General features: G+C 36.4%; 4 protein-coding genes across 6 annotated transcripts; 2 read left to right on the top strand and 2 right to left on the bottom strand.

Moving 5' to 3' along the window:
• Positions 1 to 145: 145 nt before the first annotated feature.
• Positions 146 to 5617, top strand: LOC103862809 (bidirectional sugar transporter SWEET14). Its single transcript, XM_009140503.3, has 6 exons — positions 146 to 3803; positions 3943 to 3979; positions 4079 to 4292; positions 4388 to 4549; positions 4673 to 4792; positions 5147 to 5617. Exons 1-6 carry the CDS (start codon positions 3764 to 3766, stop codon positions 5393 to 5395), a joined length of 822 nt encoding a protein of 273 aa, XP_009138751.2. The 5' UTR covers positions 146 to 3763; the 3' UTR covers positions 5396 to 5617.
• Positions 5618 to 8062: 2445 nt separating this feature from the next.
• On the top strand, positions 8063 to 9732 carry LOC103862792 (membrane-anchored ubiquitin-fold protein 3). 2 transcript variants are annotated; one of them, XM_009140487.3, is made up of 4 exons: positions 8063 to 8260; positions 8347 to 8559; positions 8800 to 8970; positions 9333 to 9732. In XM_009140487.3, the coding sequence occupies exons 2-4, from the start codon at positions 8430 to 8432 to the stop codon at positions 9386 to 9388; spliced, it is 357 nt and encodes a 118-aa protein (XP_009138735.1). In that variant the 5' UTR covers positions 8063 to 8260; positions 8347 to 8429; the 3' UTR covers positions 9389 to 9732. The 2 variants fall into 2 exon arrangements, with proteins under 2 accessions (XP_009138735.1, XP_009138741.1); XM_009140493.3 differs by having other exon boundaries at positions 8103 to 8255.
• An 823-nt stretch (positions 9733 to 10555) lies between these two features.
• LOC103862777 (protein TAPETUM DETERMINANT 1) lies at positions 10556 to 12433 on the bottom strand. Of its 2 annotated transcripts, none has more exons than XM_009140481.3 (4): positions 12269 to 12433; positions 11911 to 12082; positions 11719 to 11811; positions 10556 to 11099 (listed from the first exon to the last, which is right to left on the bottom strand). In XM_009140481.3, the coding sequence occupies exons 2-4, from the start codon at positions 11993 to 11995 to the stop codon at positions 10759 to 10761; spliced, it is 519 nt and encodes a 172-aa protein (XP_009138729.1). In that variant the 5' UTR covers positions 11996 to 12082; positions 12269 to 12433; the 3' UTR covers positions 10556 to 10758. The 2 variants fall into 2 exon arrangements, with proteins under 2 accessions (XP_009138729.1, XP_009138721.1); XM_009140473.3 differs by having other exon boundaries at positions 10556 to 11096.
• A 1736-nt stretch (positions 12434 to 14169) lies between these two features.
• On the bottom strand, positions 14170 to 18700 carry LOC103862766 (protein MICRORCHIDIA 7). Its single transcript, XM_009140461.3, has 19 exons — positions 18034 to 18700; positions 17877 to 17951; positions 17740 to 17774; positions 17585 to 17663; positions 17383 to 17475; positions 17212 to 17296; positions 17042 to 17117; positions 16786 to 16914; positions 16459 to 16557; positions 16263 to 16364; positions 15932 to 16093; positions 15738 to 15833; positions 15580 to 15631; positions 15382 to 15493; positions 15226 to 15299; positions 14981 to 15114; positions 14842 to 14898; positions 14643 to 14765; positions 14170 to 14554 (listed from the first exon to the last, which is right to left on the bottom strand). Exons 1-19 carry the CDS (start codon positions 18455 to 18457, stop codon positions 14474 to 14476), a joined length of 2088 nt encoding a protein of 695 aa, XP_009138709.1. The 5' UTR covers positions 18458 to 18700; the 3' UTR covers positions 14170 to 14473.
• Positions 18701 to 19456: the final 756 nt, after the last annotated feature.

Raw genomic sequence — 19456 nt, 5'->3', positions numbered from 1 at the left:
ATAATCACTACACTTGATTCTTCAAACACATTTTAGTTCGAGCTTCGATTTCATTCTTCTATACTTCTTTCTAAGCATATATAGCATAGTGATCCTTACTACAGCATCAATAAGTTCTTTGCCAGTTATTTAGAATTTTGTGTGTTTATCTTCTTAGAGTCATCGTAATTTATTCTGAGAATTAATTCTTCTTCTTCAATACATGCTAGATGGAGTAATCTCCTCCATCTCCACACTTGTTCTGATGTGCCACTTGTTGAGATAGTAAGAACGCACACAAGTGTGTTCACCCACTAACTGATAAGAGTAATTGGCGAAGCTCTGTGAGACAATAAAGATTAAAATAAATTGTCTTGAGCAATGTCATATAATATAAAACAAAAATAATGCTCTTTCCTCCTAGTATATATGCGACAAAATCAGCACCGGCTATGTGGAATTCTGGAATATTACTGATATGGTGTGAAGTGTAGTGAGTTGAAGAGAAATGTAATCAGTCAGACTAATAAGCTCCACCTTAACAAAGAGATACTTGATTTCAAAGGTGAAGAAGGCATGACGAAAAACCTAAGGTGGAATGACTATCTACTAAAGGGTAGCGCACTTTAAGTGGACAAGGAACATACACAAAAAGCCCCATTCCCAAGAGTTTGTATTTTTGATATCAGCAATAAGTCTTGAAGTTATTTTCCTCCTTTTATCAATGTATATATGGGGCTCCGTTTTATCAGTGTTCTCCTTTTGTGTCTTGTTAACCATTTTTTGATTAATAGGTTTTTGTCTTTGTATATGTGTTCTCCTATTAGCGCATACATTGCCTCGTGTTTCTGATGCTATGTAACTGAACCTTGTAACCCAATATATACAATCAAATGACAAAAATACAGGGTTTAGGTTTTCTTTTAGTGATTTACTTTTGGTTTCAATTGATTTCTAGTCAAAAAACCATAACAGATTCTATAGATTTATTCAGTATTTACCAAATTATATCACTCAATAAAGCTCTATTCGTCGAGCTATATATTATTGGTAATTCATAGGGCAACGATAAAAGCTCTTTTTTAGCAGTAAAGCATACTCTAGTATCCCTAATAATTTTGTATATGTCCCTGATTTGATCATTTACATATTGCAATAACATTCTTAAGATTTGTATAATATGTCGGAATGTTGATTCTGATTCTGATGTACTGCTTATGTATGGAACATTGAAGCAGATGCTCTTCTCCTACAATACTCTCTATTTAGCTGACATCTTTTAGAATCTCAGTTAAATATATTTGAATTCGAATGTATGAAGAAAAAGAGAGTGAAGAAAGTGAGGACGAGGAGGAATGGTTGGGAACGAATGTTAACCATCTAATAAGGAATCTGCATGGTTGGATGGAACTACTGCCTTTGACCGTAGAAGAACCACAGAGACTGCATAAAGTAAAAGGTTTGTTTGCTAATTGTTTACTTATTTTAAATGTAAAAGTGTTTATTTAATCAGTCAATTGGTCTTTGATTAAGTGAGTGAGACCAAAAACGAAAGGTGGGAATAATAATCAAGATGCAAATGGGTTTTGATAGTCAATCCTTTTCATACGCTTTTTGTTTCAACCATACGTTTTCTGTTTCTCTTTTGATAGGTTATTTGTTATATTTTACTTTTCTCAAAGTTAATAAATACATTAAGTAATGAATTGATACAACATATAAGCTTATAATTTGTAAACTGAACTCTGCTTTACCACAAAATGAAGATGATTTACTCTGTTGGTTTATTCCACTAATTAGATGGAAATATTCATTGAAACGTTGATGTTAAATGATACTAAGTATAGCAATTGTTAAAAATAAGAACTTTCACAAGAAACATGTTAATTTTTTTTTTCTTTACATGTTAATTTTCAGCATATTTAGCAATGGTGACATGGTCCATATATGTGGCCTCGATCAGTACATGTGGCATACTATTCCCTGACTATACCATGCCAATGATATTCAAATTTGCATTTACTACGAGTCTGTCTTTGAATGGCAAAGGACGACGAAGTAAAATCGTGATTTTAGCTCAATTTTACTAATTGAATGTTACTGATTTGATAATGTTTTAGGATAGGAAAGCTTAAATTAATTATCTCACAATCAATTGAAGATTGTTATGGATACAATAATATTGTGTAGATAATTAGATTAACACGAAAAGTAGCCAAGTGGAACAACAAAAAGCATGATGGTGAATCTTACCTATACGGTTTACACACGGGACAGTCGCGTCTAGTTAAGATGAAACGCACTATTCTTTGTTTTATACATTTAGTGTTTGCTTTCTTCTCGAGTTGTTTCTATACATTATCACAGGGAACACATAACATTATCATTTGTTGTTATGAAAGCTAATTAAACAAAATTAGTTACGGACCTAATTTTGGCGGCCAAATCATGAAGTTCAAGAGTGCTGAAAGACAACATAAAATATGGCACACGTGGCATACACCTAAACGTTCATTTTTACTGGTACGAGGAACAAAAGGAGCGAACATGGGATGTATGATTGTATCTCAATGGAACGTCAATAGTAATAACTTGCAATCATATCTTTTTTTCCCTGGCGTGGATTAATATCTCGTATGTTTTTTTTTTTTTGTAACTGGATATCTCGTATGTTTTATTGAACAAATAATAATAAGGGTCCATGCCAACATCTACCGTAGATAGTTGATTGTCATGTCGTTAGTAGTTCGTTGATGGCAAATCCACCTTTTCAAAATAGTTAGAACCATCGTATCATTATGTGATGAGGATTAGAACTGTTATCATTTTTATCACGAGCTTATGCAGTTTTGTGGCTAGCACAAGTGCACAACAACACAAACATATATATTAGTGGAATATGGAAATCTTAAATATTCTATTAATCATTTTTGAAATTTTGAAATTCGCTAGCTAAATACTACTATATTTAGAGGATTCACTAAAAGATATATTCTTCTCCAAATGTATCGTTGTGCTCACTCTTGGAATCGGTAAGGCTAAAATTCTTGCATGACGCCAGTTAATTGGAGTGTTTATGTTTTATATATTTTAGTAACTTTTTACCATACAGACTTTGGAATGGTAATTCACATTTCATAAGACATATACGTTATAGCTATCTATGTGTACGTAAAACAAAGATCCAAACTAGTTAGCTAGTTTAAGTCTTGGTAGAATACTGGAAAATTGGATGATTGTATAAATATCTTTAGTCGATATTTAATTGAATGGTTGGCTAGAAAGCTAACAGCCGATCGATGGTTTATTTTATTGGTCATGCCAGAAGGACAAATCACCAATAAGTTAAGCACAATTATTTATATCTTATTTGGTTTAAAGGGAAAAAGAAAGCTCACATAAATAACTACGATAATAATATAAAACCAAGGTTTGGCATAAAAGTTTGACACAAATATAATACACGCCAAGAGTGCATACCACATAAAATTATGGAATAATTTCCATTTTTAAAAAACTTTAGAAATATCTGAGACCATCAATATGCAATGTTCTTCTCTCTCTTATACCATGAAAACGACGACGTCCTCAACATATAACCATTGCACCCTTACACATGTAACACTCTCTCTATATATAGTACCATTGGCCTCGTAGTTAAATTCATATCGAAGAAAACTCAGATAGAGCTAACGAGAGTTGAACATCTTCTCTTGTTTCCTTCTTCGATAATCACATCGAAAAGTAGAAAGATACTCAAGAGTTCATTTACAAAACAATCAAAATGGCTCTAAACGTATTGGCGTTTACATTTGGAATCATGGGTAAGATTATCTAAGCTTTCATCAACAGCATCAAACTAATACGAAACATATATATTTCCTACATAGACACTTTACGTAAATGTCTATTTTCACTCAATGTATTTTTATTCATGTTATCTTTGCTATGTATTTTCTGTAGGCAACATCATATCGTTCATCGTTTTCTTGGCACCAGTGTAAGCATCATCCATCTCAAACGCTCACTTCCTTTTTCATTTTCTCTTTATTGTATAATTAAAAAGGCTTTGATATTGTTAATTTGCATGTACGCGAAGTCCAACTTTCGTTAGGATCTGCAAGAAAAAATCGATAGAAGGTTTTCAGTCACTTCCCTATGTGTCAGCGCTCTTTAGCGCGACGCTATGGATTTATTACGCTATGCAGAAAGATGGATCAGGCTTACTTCTGATAACCATAAACGCCGTGGGATGCTTCATCGAAACCATTTACATCGTCCTCTTCATCACCTACGCTAACAAGAAAGCTAGAGTACGCCCGTGTATACGATATCATTTTCTTTTGACGTATATTAGAAAATGCACTTATATAAAATGGGTTAGCTGATGATATACACAACCATGTAGATATCAACTTTGAAGGTTCTTGGGCTCTTGAACTTCTTGGGTTTTGCCGCTATTATCCTTGTCTGTGAGCTCTTGACCAAAGCATCTAACCGTGAGAAGGTCCTCGGAGGGATTTGCGTCGGATTTTCCGTTTGTGTCTTCGCAGCTCCTTTGAGCATCATGGTATGTATTACTATATACACGTATATGCTGAAAGAGCTTGTCTTTCTTTTTACGGTATTAGCATCTCTTTATGTTTACGCATATTATATAGTTTAACATGTGAAAAATAAAAAACTATTGCAGAGAGTGGTGATACGAACAAGAAGTGTGGAGTTTATGCCCTTTTCTCTATCATTGTTTCTTACACTCAGCGCCATTACGTGGCTCTTCTACGGTCTTGCTATCAAAGACTTCTACGTTGCAGTGAGTCTTTTTTCTTATGATAGTAAATCTTTTATAAGCATATAATAATGGACAACGCAACATAGTATACTATATTATTATGGTTGGTTCATGTTCAAGGGAAAAGAGTTTCCACCACCTTCTAATTAGTCTCTTTTCCCCTAATTCATTCTATATAAAGAAGGAGAATATATGATTTGAGCCGTACGCTACTTTTGCTTTATGCTTACAATCATATATTATATGATTGCGCCAGAGAAACCGAGACAATTACATTGTTTTTTTCTTTTAAATGTCGGAAGTTAATGGACTTAGTACTGTTCTCAACAAATGATTAATGGAATTACTGATGTGATATTACTCTTTTGATTATAGCTTCCAAACATTATGGGTGCGTTTCTCGGAGCAGTTCAAATGATTCTCTACGTCATATACAAGTACTACAAAGCTCCAAAAACTGATGACACGGAGAAACCCAAAACGGTGCCGGATCATTCAATCGATATGGTCAAGCTTGCATCAACTCCAGTTTCCAGTGAGTTGACGGTTCATCCTCAAACTCATGGTGGTGGTGATTTGGAGGGTCAGATGGAAAAGAAAGTGGCAAACCAAATCCAAACCTAAGTAGTTTTTATATTAGTGATTTTATCAATGTTGTACTGTTGAGTCATGTTTCACTAGATTGTACTTTCTCGCTTTGCCTTGTCTTTTCTCCCATCATATTATTTCGAAATATTTCGAAGTTGTGTTATCCTTCAAAAAGTATGTACGCATGTTTTACCTTTTGTAAAATAGTTCTGATTTCTCTACTCATAAATACTTGAATCCTCTCCTAGTTTGGCTAATGAAAAAAAGGAAGTTTCAATTAAATAATTTTACTTGATCGTTCACAAGTGAAGACCATCATTAATGCATAATGCATTAACCTCAACATGTAAACTACCATTAACTTTATGCACGTAGATTTTATTAGCCAATAACAAAAACAAGTTTATGAATGAAGTAACTTGATCAGAAGTGAGGAACTCCAAACCAAAAGAATCAAATCAAATTTGTTTTTGTGAATGATAGATACTTCACGCGCGTAATTAAATACTTCAGTTTTTGGGCTATATATCATTACGGGCCAAGAACTTTTAATAGCCCAAATCATATATTTATGCCGTATGTAAAATATCCACGTCTCAAACGTGACAACGACCATGCGGAAAGGAAACCAGATTTGACCAAAAAAAGGTTGCGTTACTTTTTCAACTTTTCTCAATGCCTCTAAATTTGGAAAGTTTTAGTAGATTTTGAAGAACTCATTACAATGTACATGTTATATTGTACGTGGATTTTACTTGTATTTCCTTGTTACATTTTCTGAAATTACTTAATCTGATAATACCACTGCCTCTGATTTGGTTTAGCAGTGGTTTAATCCATCATACCAAAAAACTAAAAAAGCATAACGATTTTGAATAGTAAAATTGACAAGTATAACCATGAAAAAAAATTAATTAGGAAAATCTAGCAACAAAATGGCTAGGATACACTATATATACTAGGAGCATTGCCCCCGCGCAAGCACGGAGTTGTGGACAAATTTTTTATTTCATCTCAATATTTGCTAGGGTTATAGTTGTGAATTTTGCGTTTTGGGTTAATCATTGTTTTTCAAGATTTTTTTTATTGTTATAGGGTTAAAATTGTGATGATAAACTCTGTATGCATTGTTCTCCACTTATGAATGACTAAACTGTGTTAGTAATGTGATTGATAAGTTAACAAAGTAACAAGAATTTGATATTTTTTTAGTTACACTTCAAATTGGTCTAAACATTTATGTGAAGATTGAAAGATACTGGAACTTTTTCTTCTCTCCTCTCTCCACTTTTCTCTAAGCAATTTTCGACGAGATTTGCATTGTCTCGACCGTCTCCGCTGTGAGAAGGTTCTCTTTCTGTGTCTCTTCTCTTCTCTTTTGTATTGTGTCTCATATTGAGTTCCTAAAACTTTAAACGGTGGTTTGTAGGGTGGAGATTTTCGCGGTGTCGAAGGTTTATGGCGCGGTGATTTGAAGGAATGGCCGAGCTCTAGCTTCACGTTCAGATCTGAAGGGTTCATATCTGGTGAGTGAACCCTAAGCTCTCTTCAATTCTTCCCTTCTAGATCCACGATGGTGAAGTGCTTTCTCGCGTAGCGGCAACGTGAAGGGGTCGTTTGCCTTAGATATGGAACTCCATTTATTGGCTTCCATGCCTGCTTAAGGACGGTGGACGGAGCTCGAGACGGTGGCTGTTGGAGGCGATGGGGTGTGATTTCGGTCAATCCAAGCTCATGTTCCGAACCGGCGATGCCGTTTAGATCTGGTGGTCTTCATAATCTTTATCAGAGGTTTTCTCCTCTCAATGGTGCTCTGATGTCATGTATGGTGCTTCGACGCTCCTTTGCGTCTCTGGTTATCTTCCCGACGGAAGTATATCCATCTATCTTTCGGTGTCCCAGCTCAGGCGATAAACCACACCTGACGTGGCACTTCTTCGTAGGAAGGTTCTGACATGTTACATTCGCCGGCGGCCGGTCATCTCTTTTGCCTTTCGCTGTCAATTAGGGTTTAGAATCTCCTCCGGTTTAGTAAATTAGTCTTTTGTGTTTGGCTGGTTCTATTTTTTATTTATTTTCTGGTTTATTCTTTTATTTTTAGTTTTCTTGCATTGTACTTCCTCCGTTCCTAAAAGATCCATATTCTAGAGAAAAATTTTGTTTCAAAAATATACATATTTTATATTTTCAATGTATTTTTTGTCGATTAATAATGAGAAATTGTGAAGTTCAAGAACATTAATTACATTTCTTAAAATCTTATTGGTTTAAAAATATAGAAATACAGTATAAAAAGTGTAAAAATTTTAAAATATATATATTTTTAGGAATAGAGGGAGTATGTTTAAAAAAAAAACCGTTAAAAAGTGAAACTCTAAAATATGAAACGTTTTAACTGCAATTTTTCTCTTATTATCTCACTTGACAAAGATAAGAAACTTATGGGTATAAACATATAAATAGTTAAAAAATGAATTTCATGTCAAATAAAACCCATTTGTCAATCATTTTCTCTACAAGAAAAAAATGGTGGGAACATTTTAAATGTCATTTAATGGGGCTAATGTTCTACAAGAAAATACGGTGGGAACATTTTAACCGTCAAGAAGGTGGGAACAGTTTCCAACTCGATGACCGTTTTCACCACGATTAATCAAAAAAAAAAAAAAAAGTTGACAAAAAAAAAAATCAAAAAAAAAAGAGAACAAAACGACGTCGGTTTGATGGAGAAGTAGACGAAAAGAGAAAAAGAAGAAAAGTGAAAAAACCGTTGGGGCTTGAGATTCGGTGGACTCCGACTCTTGAGCAATCGTCAAAAGCTTTTCTCCCTTCCTTCTTCCCCTTTTTCAACGATCCCAACGCGAAATCAAAATCGAGAGAGAGAGAGAGAGCTACTGTTCTGTATTCTGATTTTTCTCTTTAACTTTATGTTTCCATCCTTCTCTAAAGCAACCTCTGATTCTACTTTTTGATTGGACCTGTTTCAGATCTGAAGAGAGTTGTGTTGAAGTCTGGTTTTTCTGAGAATCGGGAGTTGGGGTTGTTGGAGGTCTTCGAGAAGTCAACGGAGATGCCGGAGGAGGAGTCGATAGATATCAAGTTCAGGCTCTACGATGGCTCCGACATCGGACCCTTTCGCTATTCAGCTGCGTCTACTGTTGATTTTTTGAAGCAAAGGGTCGTCTCTGATTGGCCCAAAGGTTTGTTATAGCTTCTCAAGTTTCCATCTTTCTTTAAAAAAAAAAAAATCGAAATTTCGTGTTGAATGTCTCTGAATTTTGCTATTTGTCGGTAGAAAGGTGTGTGATTTAAAGCTGTAGAATGGTTATATTAGTCCACTTGAATGAAGTTACAAACACGAACTGATGATTAAGAATAAAAAGACGAAGTCTTTATGGTGTGGTGATCAACTTCGTTTAAATGCTCATTTTTGTGTGTAGGCAAAACAGTTGTTCCAAAGGGGATAAACGAAGTAAAGCTGATTAGTTCGGGTAAGATCTTGGAGAACAACAAGACTGTTGCCCAGTGTAAGACACCATTTGGAGAGACTGCAGGTGGAGTCACTGTGATGCATGTTGTTGTACAGCCTTCTCCAGCAAAAACTAAATCAGGTCAAACTGTTCTCTCTTTTGTTTTCTTCATTGAGATCTTTGTTTGCTTAGAGCTTCCAGCATCTGCCTCATACATTAAGACTGATAAGGAGTGTGCATCAGAGCAAGTTAGTCAACGACTAGGGTCAGTATAGATAGTAAATGCATCATGTGTTTAGTGGTATTTGAGTATACTGACTCGGAGAGTGGGGGATGCCACGAGGAAAGGAATATCCTGTGATTGAAAATGGCTAAAAAAGTGTTTGTCATCCATAAACAGCTGTATCAATGATTTACTTGCACAAACTTTGATCATGTGATTAAAACTAAGGCCGTGATTTGGAATTCTAACTAACAGTTAAAAAAACTGTTTGATTGAACAGAGAAGAAGGTCGATAAAGCACCCAAGGCGGTTATATGCACATGCACCATTTTGTGAAGGGAGCACGACATGTATCATACACACCATCCTCAACTCTTCAGGTACAGAAGAAAACAACAAAAGAAAGAAAGAAAAAGTAAAAGTAAAGCTTCCCTCTAAGCTGTGGAGTATCATAACCTGGAAATGCAAGCTTTGAATGTGTAGAAAATGATTAGATTCTTTTCAAGTACCCGTCATCTCTCGTCTCCTTATTTGTTTTTTTTCATACAATCTGGTATATACTTCATTCGCGTCCAAGCTGTACTGTAATAAACGGAAGTTGTATAGGTCTCTAAATGATTACCGTGTGATGAAGATAGTTAATTATGTATCTATGAAAGAAAAGATATGTTGTGCCTTCATTCCTATTCGTTATTCCTTCCACTCCACTATATATAATACAGATTCCATTTGGGAACAATCGTGCATAAAAATGCAAAAATGAAGTGGAATTGAATGATCTTCCAAGGAAAAATATAAAGTTCAACCAGGCGACAAAATACATTCTGATTTTCATTAGGTGTTTGTACAAAATTTTGAAAGTTCTTTAGGTGTTATACAAAATTGGCAAGAGAATCTTTTTGCTATTTTCATTAGGTGTTATACAATTAGGTGCTTCCAGAGAAACTGTGCAAGTCAAAACATGGATAAGAAAGCTCAGTTCTGTATCAGGTACTCCTTACAAGCTTCCATTCATACTTTATGGCGGGAGAGAAATAAGATTAGGCATGGGGAAAGGGCCATCCCTTTATTGAGTTTGAAGAAGTTGATTGAGAAAGGAATAAGGAATAAACTTAGTCTAATGAGAGGGAAAGGCGGGAAGAGATTAGAGGGTCTTATGCAATTTTGGTTTGCTACAAGAATATGAGTTTTTTTATAGTTTATAGTGATCCATAGTGATCTTTAGAGCAGTCATATGTACAAAGGTCACACTTGATGTAAAAGGCTTTTTTTGAATATGAATTTAACATTCTTTCAGAAAAAAGAAACTGTGCAAGTCAAAGCATGTGAGAATCATATATGTAAAGAACAGGATTGGCATATAAAACCCGAACCAAGTTCAAACTTGAGCTTGCTTCAACTCATAGGTTCTCTATCTCGTCTAAGGAGCTTGTTCTAGGGTTGATGACTTCTTATACTTTCCAGCTAATAATATCAACCATAGTTATTGAGCATAGCTTAGAGAGGGGGGAGAAGTTGATAGACTTTTTTATATATATCACTGTTGCTCAAAAACATTTAACATCCTAAGAGAAGAAAATAACCCAAAAGAGGATGAGTGTGGTATGAATATGATTAATATCAATCATACTTCCTGTATCATAATTTTTGCCCCGCCATGTTTCTACTATCATCTTATCCTATATAAGAAAGAAAAAGATCCGGTCTCAAGAGCAGGTAACAAACGCGACAGCGAGACGGTAAGGGAAAGTGTTGGCGTAGTGGAAAGAGAGCGTCGAGCCATAAGGCAAAGGCTTCCCGTTGTTGACGAGACAGTCATCATAGTGAATACGCTTGAAAACTCTCGGGTTAACCAACTTAGCGGAGCTGAACCAACCGCAGCTGACGTGGATCCTCGAGATGTTGCATCCAGACATGCACTGGTTCGTGATCTCCACGGTGTAACCGGGTATTCCGTTGGGCATAGGTTCGGTCGCTGCTTGGTTCACCACAATGTCTGACTTCTTGCACTTCTCTCCGATCCTATCCGGCTCTACTCTCGTCTCTGCTTTGTTAAGAGAAACAACACAGATGAATTTAAGCTAATATTTCACAAATTTTGAATATTTTTCAAATTTTAGAAATGCTAAAAGAAAAGAAAAGGTAAATCAATAGACAGCTGGGTTCTACAGTTGTACGCCGTCTACGGTCTCATCAGTCAAACAAGAACGTAGAATCGGCTAGAACCAATTCCCAAAAAATTGTTTTAAACTAATTCAAATAAAAAGAAAGATTCAAATGACAATTTTAATTTTTGATATCATCCAATAGCATAAAAAAATGTCCGACACTTGAAAAAAAAATCTATTAAGATAATGTTTATTATGTTTTTAGTTTTATAGACAAGTCATGAGGCTAATAAAAATGGGCCCACCCCAAAAAAACGAAAAGCATAACGAACAAAGAAACAAAAAGGGGAGCAAGAAAACACAGACGTGCAAAAACACTGACGACACTGTGAATATTAACAAAACAGAAAGGACGACGATGAGCGCATCAGGAAGGTGTGTGTGTGTGTGTTTTCACAGAGACTTATCACAAACACAGTAAATGGAGACAAATCAACGCATATGGACTAAATAATCACCGATTTGGTATAAGTTTATTTTGATTTACCACTCACTTACCATGAGAGAGACGTAGCATCTTCCGATGCGTAGAGGTTGTAGCTAACGTCGTCGTTTTGGTCAAATCCACGTTATCTCTAACCTCCTCCACGCCTGATACATCAACCGTTAATTAATATACTCAGCGAATAAGAAAAAGTGATAAATAGAAAACGAATCAATCGACATTTCGTTAGGGTTTATTTGTACTACCGGAGGCAACGACGGAGACGAGAGCCATTCCATGGAGCAAATACGAGAGTATCGTCGCCGATAACAGAAGTCGCCGTCGGCTCATGAGCACAACCGTCGGAAAAAAAAACTGAAGCCGATGAAGAATCCACTCACTCTCGTCTTCTCTGCCAACGTGACTAACAGCGTAAATCTGTTAAAACAAAAAAAAAAATCAGAGGAGGAACTTTATGAGCGTCAAATCACAACGACGCGACTTGTAATCGTTATCAATCATGTCGATGTACAGTAAGCTAGACGAAAATCACTCGCTTTTTATTTTAAAATCTGATTTGAAATTATGAGAGAATCTGTTTCAGATTTACAGAAAGCTACTCACCTTTTGTGATGTTCTCCTTTCGACGACTTCTCTCTGCGAGTGACTACTAGTGGTGTCGCCGAGGTAGAAGACGAAGGGGTATAGAGAGAGAAGAGAAGAAAAGAGAATGTGAGAGAGGATTCTCGTCTGTGTTTAACATTACACACAGCCAGAGACGTATTTATAGTCCAACATTTTTTGGACTGTTACTTTACTTTTTAATAATATCTAAGCTTGCTTTATAACTAACTACACTAATTTTGGTTAATAGATTGCCGTGTCGATATTTTCTTTTTGTATTCGAGTAATGAACTAAAGTGTATGAATATCTTCTTTTGCACTAATAAATTAACCGCACGTTAACTCTTGTATTCATCTACTAATTTTGATACTTCAGTTTATATGGTCTAGAATGTAAAAATGCAAAAGGAATACATGATATTCATCTACTTCCATATGTAAAAAACAAGAAATTACTTTTTTTTTTGTTTATATGGAGTTTTTTTTGGGTTTAAATTTAAGGTCTGTTGTTGTTTCATGGAAAATAAATGGACCACCGCATAGAGTGGTAACAATCCTTGAACAATTAATTGATTGAAACCCATAAATGATAAAAACCGTTATCAACTATAGGAATGGTTATTGTGTGATACCACTCGTGTCCAAACCAAAAATGGACTGGTACGTTTTATTGAAAGCAGTTGGGTCGAAAAATGCCAAATAAAATCTCAATATAGGCCAAAACATTATAAGGGTGAAAACGTCATTGAACAGATATAAACTTTGGATCTTCCCCGAGTGCGGGTGTGAAGGGAATAATGATTGTCTTCTTGGATTATTTATCGGATTTAAGAAGATTGATTGGGTAATTATTATTACAGTATTTGTGTGAATATTTAATTGTCACATTCTCACGTGGGGAGTCTCAGAAGCACACGAGAGTCTCTTTTACACGCGCCTTTAATGGCATTTATGATGGCGATGATGATATGTTTTTTGTACACATTTTACAGTAAACGGCGTACGTCTGCAGAGCAATAGGGTTAAAGTTTATCTTCTCCTCTATATCCTTTGTTCTTATTTGCTTCTCAAAGTCACATTTGAAAATGTGAAGGTCTTTTCTAATGAACTATCGTGAACATGTGATGGGATATTCATAACATAGATTTAAATAGTTACATTTATTTACTACCTGGGAAATGGATTTGTTCAATAAATAATCGAAGTTTTGGAAAAGAAAATAGCAAACTTTTTGAAAAGAGATTGACCAAATTAACTTTAATCTTCGAGACGGGAAAAAAAAGAAGACAATGAAATTTGATTCCGTATACGAGAGTAAGGCCAAACAAAAGCCAAACCAACAGACAGAAGTAAGCCGATGAAAACGTAAACAAAGAGAGTTTTACTTTTATTTGACTGGCAGAGAAGGTTGCAATGTGACAAGTTAACTCTTTTGTTTCAACATTTGCTCTCAGTATGAACGAGTTTTCTAATAAAATATGAATGAGTTTTTTTGCCTATTCTTTTGAACTAGTTCGAAAAGTTCAAAAAGAATGTGAATTTTTTTTAAAAAATGAAAATATTGAATCCAGTAAGACAGTATATTTTGTCTGCGAATGAACAATAAATACAGTACAAATAAGGCAATTTTTTTTGCTTTGACAGACAACACAAGGTGTGTCATTGATACAACAGAATTTTGCAGAGCTTTGGTCTGCTTCATAACACATAACCTTCCCATGCCCATCTCTTCTTCATTTTCTATTTTTATTTTGTTTAGAATGATTCCCACTTCTTTAGTTGACCTTATTAAATCACACACGTTTCTCTCTTTTCAATAAAAACGAAAGAATGAATGAATGAATGACTGTAGCTTTGAAACATCCTGGCATCAAATCAAACAAACATAAATTCTTATATAGTAATGGTATGAGAAATTAAATTTCATTATAGATCTCCTACCAAGTCAGCACAAATTCTTACTTATTCTGGTCGTTTTTTACATGGAAATCACTAATGGTACAGACATGACAACTGGCTTCTGCTACAGCTAAGAGATTGGCCAGTTTGTAAATTTAAAAAATGAGAAAAAAAAACAATCAAAGGCCAAACACTTACACTAATCTACAACATTTCATTCAACCCCCATGCAGGTCGAGCCATAAATCAAACAGAGATACCTTTTTGGATAATTTTAACTTCCAATTATATATGCAAGTTCAATGTCTAACGTCTCCAGCTCGGGCCTTTAGATCCCTCCAGCATTTTAATCTTATTCAACAACTCTTCGATAGTGTTTGACGCCTCCTGCAAGTTTTATTTAAATGTGAGCATACAAATATGATAAAATCAAACGAGTTTAAGGTATTGGTTAGTGAATGAGGAGGAAGGGAACCTCTAGCTTATTTCTCAGACTTTCTTCCTCTACATCACGTCTGTCTCTTTCCTCTGTGAATATTGCGATTAGATTCTCTTGCTCTTTGCTCATTTCTTCTATTTTCTGCCTTGCTAATTCAACCTGTAAACAAACCACATTATTGGAATCAGACTGTCCAAGGAGTTTGAAAAATGTTAGAGAATAGTAACCGTAATACCTCAGCTTCAAGAGCCTTGCTGCGCTCTCTCTCACGGCGCAGCTCCTCTTGCAAATACTGAGAGGACGAATGAAAAAAAAATGAGAGATTTGAAACAGAGGAAAAGCTCTCTCTCTCTTTTTGGTTAGGGAGTATGTACCAGTGAACTGTCATTCCCTGACCCACCGTTGTCCCCTCTATGATTCGGATATGAACTTGAGTAGAACTTGTCAGAAGCTCGAGTTTTAAAGCCTGATGGACTATATTCCTCATGATCATTTTCTGGTGATGTGTCTACAAATCCGACAAAACAAAAAAAAACAAAACATTTTTAGTTGATTGTTTTATCTCATTGAAGATTGACATAAACGTTTGAAAACTAAGAGAAAAAAAAAGACACTGTACTTGTGTGACCATAATCGTTTCCAGCCTTTGGGTGTCGCCTGGGAGCATAGCCAATTTTGTGACAGTTGGTGTTCCTAATCAAAAAGGAATATAAAACAACATAAGCCCTGCAACATCCAAGCGTGGTTTTTGAACAAGATGAGAAAAGAATCAGACCAATAAATCTTCTGCATTTGAATTAGCCGTGTTTCGAGCCTAGAGAGAACTGTTGTACGCTCAAACCCTTGCTTATCATGAGCAGGCTCAACAAAATTAGCTTCCAGCACACCTATTACCAGAAGAAACCAACAATTATTACTATCTTTCACGTATAGTAACATTGATATTAACTTCCAGATAAAAACTGATACATACCTATGACTCCACGACCATCACTTCCTGTTGCATTCCATATCCTCCAAAATGGCTGTTAAAACAAGTTAGAAAGCCAATACATGTAAATATGAAGTCCATTTTATCTCCTTTATGGAGAGTTTTGGAAAGCAAAAAACGACATTTAAGTAGAAGGAGACCTTGATGAGTCGATTTTTGTGATAGACATTAAAGCCTTGGACATCAACATGATGTTTTGCGTCTTTCACGAATCCGAGAACTACTACGGCAGACATCTGATAAAAGAAGTAATAAGTTGTAACTAATAGATCCTGGCTTGCAATAAATAGAAGTATAAGAAGCTTGGTGTAGTTAAATTGTTACTAGAGCATACGTTTGAATCCTTAACATATGAATCGGCACCATACTGAGGACGATAAGTGATCTGCTCAGTCTGCATCATATCGTTCACTACGTTGTGGTGCTCAACATCACGTCCTCGTAGTATGATACGAAAACTAGGTGGAATTCTTAGGTAGAGGATTGATGCATAACTCTGGGACCAAGTCAAAAAAAATTGTTAGAAATGATTTGTAGAATATTATAAGTACATGCAATCAATTTGAACAAGAGTCTCATTCACATTTCTAGTCAAAGTTTTAATTTCCCCACACCATCACATCAACACTAAAAAAACATTTATAGTGAGAGAGAATGTGTAATACCCTTAGTGAGTGTTTGTAGGTTAGGAAGTGCCTAGAATTAGGAAACTGAGCACCCATTTTGATGTTTTTCTCATCCCTATTGACACCTCTAAGTTGGATATCCTGCAGACAAAACAATATCTAATGCGTAAAAGGTCTCAAATAATCTCAAACAATAGTCCACTATACACTGAGAGCAAGAAAAAAAAACACATACATGTGGATCGGCATCAAAATCAAGCTCTAACATCCCTTGGTCATCTTCCCACAGGTTATATATGATTATCCGTGTGCCATGCTCGTTCATTAGAGCAAACTATAACAAAGTAAACAACACGTTAGGGAGAACATTTGCTCAGTGACAGTAATAAGGGTAGGAAAAGATGAAAACCATTATCAAATGAATGTATTAGAGGACAAAATCCTGATCAAAAAGCTCAGAATGTACTGAAACAATCATTACAGTTTTCTTTTCGTCTCTTCTGGGTTACAAAAGCTCCCATGGATAATTTTATTAGTATGAAACAAAGGGAAAAAATTTTACCTGACGAAGAAGATCATCTTCACTAGAGAATGGCGACCATTGAATGATTGTTTTCACATTCTTATCCCAATCACTGAGAGAAGACCGGACTATTTTACTCCATTCAGTGTCTCTTCTTTCGTAGTCAAGCTGGTCGTTTAACAAAAAGATCCAAAGAATCATTATCAGCATACCATTCAGAATAGAGAAACCAAGTGGAAGAAGATGGAGAAGTTCTGTAACAATGTCAACACACAATCAAAGAAAGAGAGATTACCATTGGTACAACGATGTCCTCCTTTCCCGTGCTTCTAAGAAACGTATATGATAGGAGCCCTATGCTCTGCGTAGAGCTACAACCAACATCAAGTAAAATAAAACTATAACGAAAGCTGCTGGTCATAATCTTCAGTAGTGAAAATACAATCCACACCAACTCCAACTAACCTCTTTCCATCTTTTCCAAGGCAGCGCGAGAACACAATGACATCAGCTCCGAGTCTCATTGTACTAGTCTTAAAACCATTTCCATCTACAAGCAGTAAAATGAATTAAATGTCTTCCTCCAAAACATAATGATAACTATCACTGGGGTGGGTTGACAAAAGAAGAGTTTACATTGTCCAATGGTGTTTGCAAGTTTGCTTTTGGCAGAGTATCCTAGAGACATGCACTGTCTCATTTTCTCAGGATTCATCCCACCTCCATTATCTGCATTTTCAACCATATGGACGCATGTATATTGGAAACGGATAAAAGTGGAGCAGTTTAGGCAAAGGAAGAGATTCTCAGACTGAGATATGCTAAGTCAAATGTATACCTTCAATTAATAACATTCTGTTTCCTTCTTTCTTGTTTTCGAGCATGTCTACGTTAACATAAGTAGCTCCACTAGCAACCTGATACCAACGAGAAACCATTACAACAAAGCAGAAGCTAACAACATATTATAACAAGTTTAGAAACTACACACACCTCATCCAAAGCATTGTCCAAAAGCTCTGCAAATGCTGCACAATAAAAAAAAATATTAAAAAAAAAAACAGATTCACTTATTAAAAAGTAGATGCAAGCTCAATGTAACTTAGAGGCAAGCTCAATGTAAAGAAAACCTCCAAGAGCCCATTTGTGACTGGTAGCATTAGAATGTAAGAACTTGGGATGGACTCTTACATGATCAAAGCCACCTTGAGACACAAAAAGAAACAGAGGTATCAATCAATCCATTGTCAAAAACAGTTGAGTTTGAGTAAGAAAACTTTGTTTTACCTGAAGAAAGATCCCAGTTACCACCAGGCGCTCCTTCATAGTCTCCAGCTTTCCAAAACTGCTTACAACTGCCAACTCTGCCGGACGACGCCTCCGTCGTGAAGACATTGCACGGATCCGCCGGAATAGTATGAGTCACATGTGGTGGCGGAGGGATTGGTTGGCCGAATCCTTCCGGATGCACGAACTTTAGCTCATCAGCCGTTGGCTTCTTCGCATTGTTCATGTCTGATGCAGATGAACCGCGTGGCCTCTTGGCTCCTCCAGAATTATACCTTCGTTGTACATCTTGCTCCACCAAGTCGGAGTCGTCCTCGCCGCTGCATAGATCGATTAGAGTTACGGTTTCTTCTACTGGAAAGCCAGCTGGAGGAGGAGGAGGAGTGGAAGTTTGTAGATTCTCTTGCTTCGCATCGTTATCCATTAATAGGAACTGAACACGAAGATGATGAAAGAGTTTGAGAAGAGAACTAAGAGGAGGTAGAACGAAGTCGAAGACGAAGCAGGAGAGCTTGTGCTCCTCGTTTTGCGTGTCACCGGACGGGCAAGAGCGAACGCGGCAAGCGGAGAGTGGAGTTTATGAGGAGACGGCGGGTGAACTGTAAGAAAAGGGTTTTTAACTTCACGTGACTCTTTCTTTTACTTTTGGTTCTTCTTTTGTCGGCTCACTGACCAACACAAATACGTTTTTTTTTTTTTTGACAACTGATATTTTATTAAACAAGATCATAATTTACACATAAGGCCTAAAAGATAGACAATACTAACATAGAAAATGAGGCACAACTAAAAGTGAACAGTTGGCCCAGACACAAAAAGAAAAGAGAGGCCCACAACGAAAGGCCCAAAGGTTTGAAGGCAACAACAGCCTTATCGGGGAAGACGACACGAGAGCAACTCAACACACGTGTAGGGCACAAGGTGGAAGATGAACACGTGCCTGATGAGTCCCCCTGTCAATCAATCAACCGTTTCAACGCCGACGACGAGGTCTTCATCGGAGTTCCGACACCGGAAAACAAACATGTCAATCCGATGAGAGGAGAAAGCTCAACGAAGAGCAACCGTAACGAAAAGGACAAAGCCGACGGAAGAACAGACCAACGCTTCAATAAAGATAGGATCAATAGCCTCAATCGATCTAGAGAATCAGATTCACCTTGACATGAAACCCATACATCTTTTAAGATCAGTAGAAGCGCGAAGATGCAACTGCCTATCTGAGGGGAGGAGAGAACAATCCGAGTGTCAGATCGAGAGTCAGTCTAATCCAGAGAAAGCGAAAAGAAGCGGAGGTCAAGCAGGAGAACAAAACGAGGTACCAGAAAAGAACTGGGACCAAACTCGCCCACGACACCGTCAAAAGACGATGAGAAGCAAGAAGAAAAGCCGGCGAAGACAGTGTTGAGTGAACCACCGCTTC

Source organism: Brassica rapa, chromosome A01 (assembly GCF_000309985.2).
Source record: "Brassica rapa cultivar Chiifu-401-42 chromosome A01, CAAS_Brap_v3.01, whole genome shotgun sequence".
Classification (NCBI taxonomy): domain Eukaryota; kingdom Viridiplantae; phylum Streptophyta; class Magnoliopsida; order Brassicales; family Brassicaceae; genus Brassica; species Brassica rapa.
Note: the sequence above shows the minus strand (reverse complement) of the source record. Positions and strands in the feature narration are given on the sequence as shown.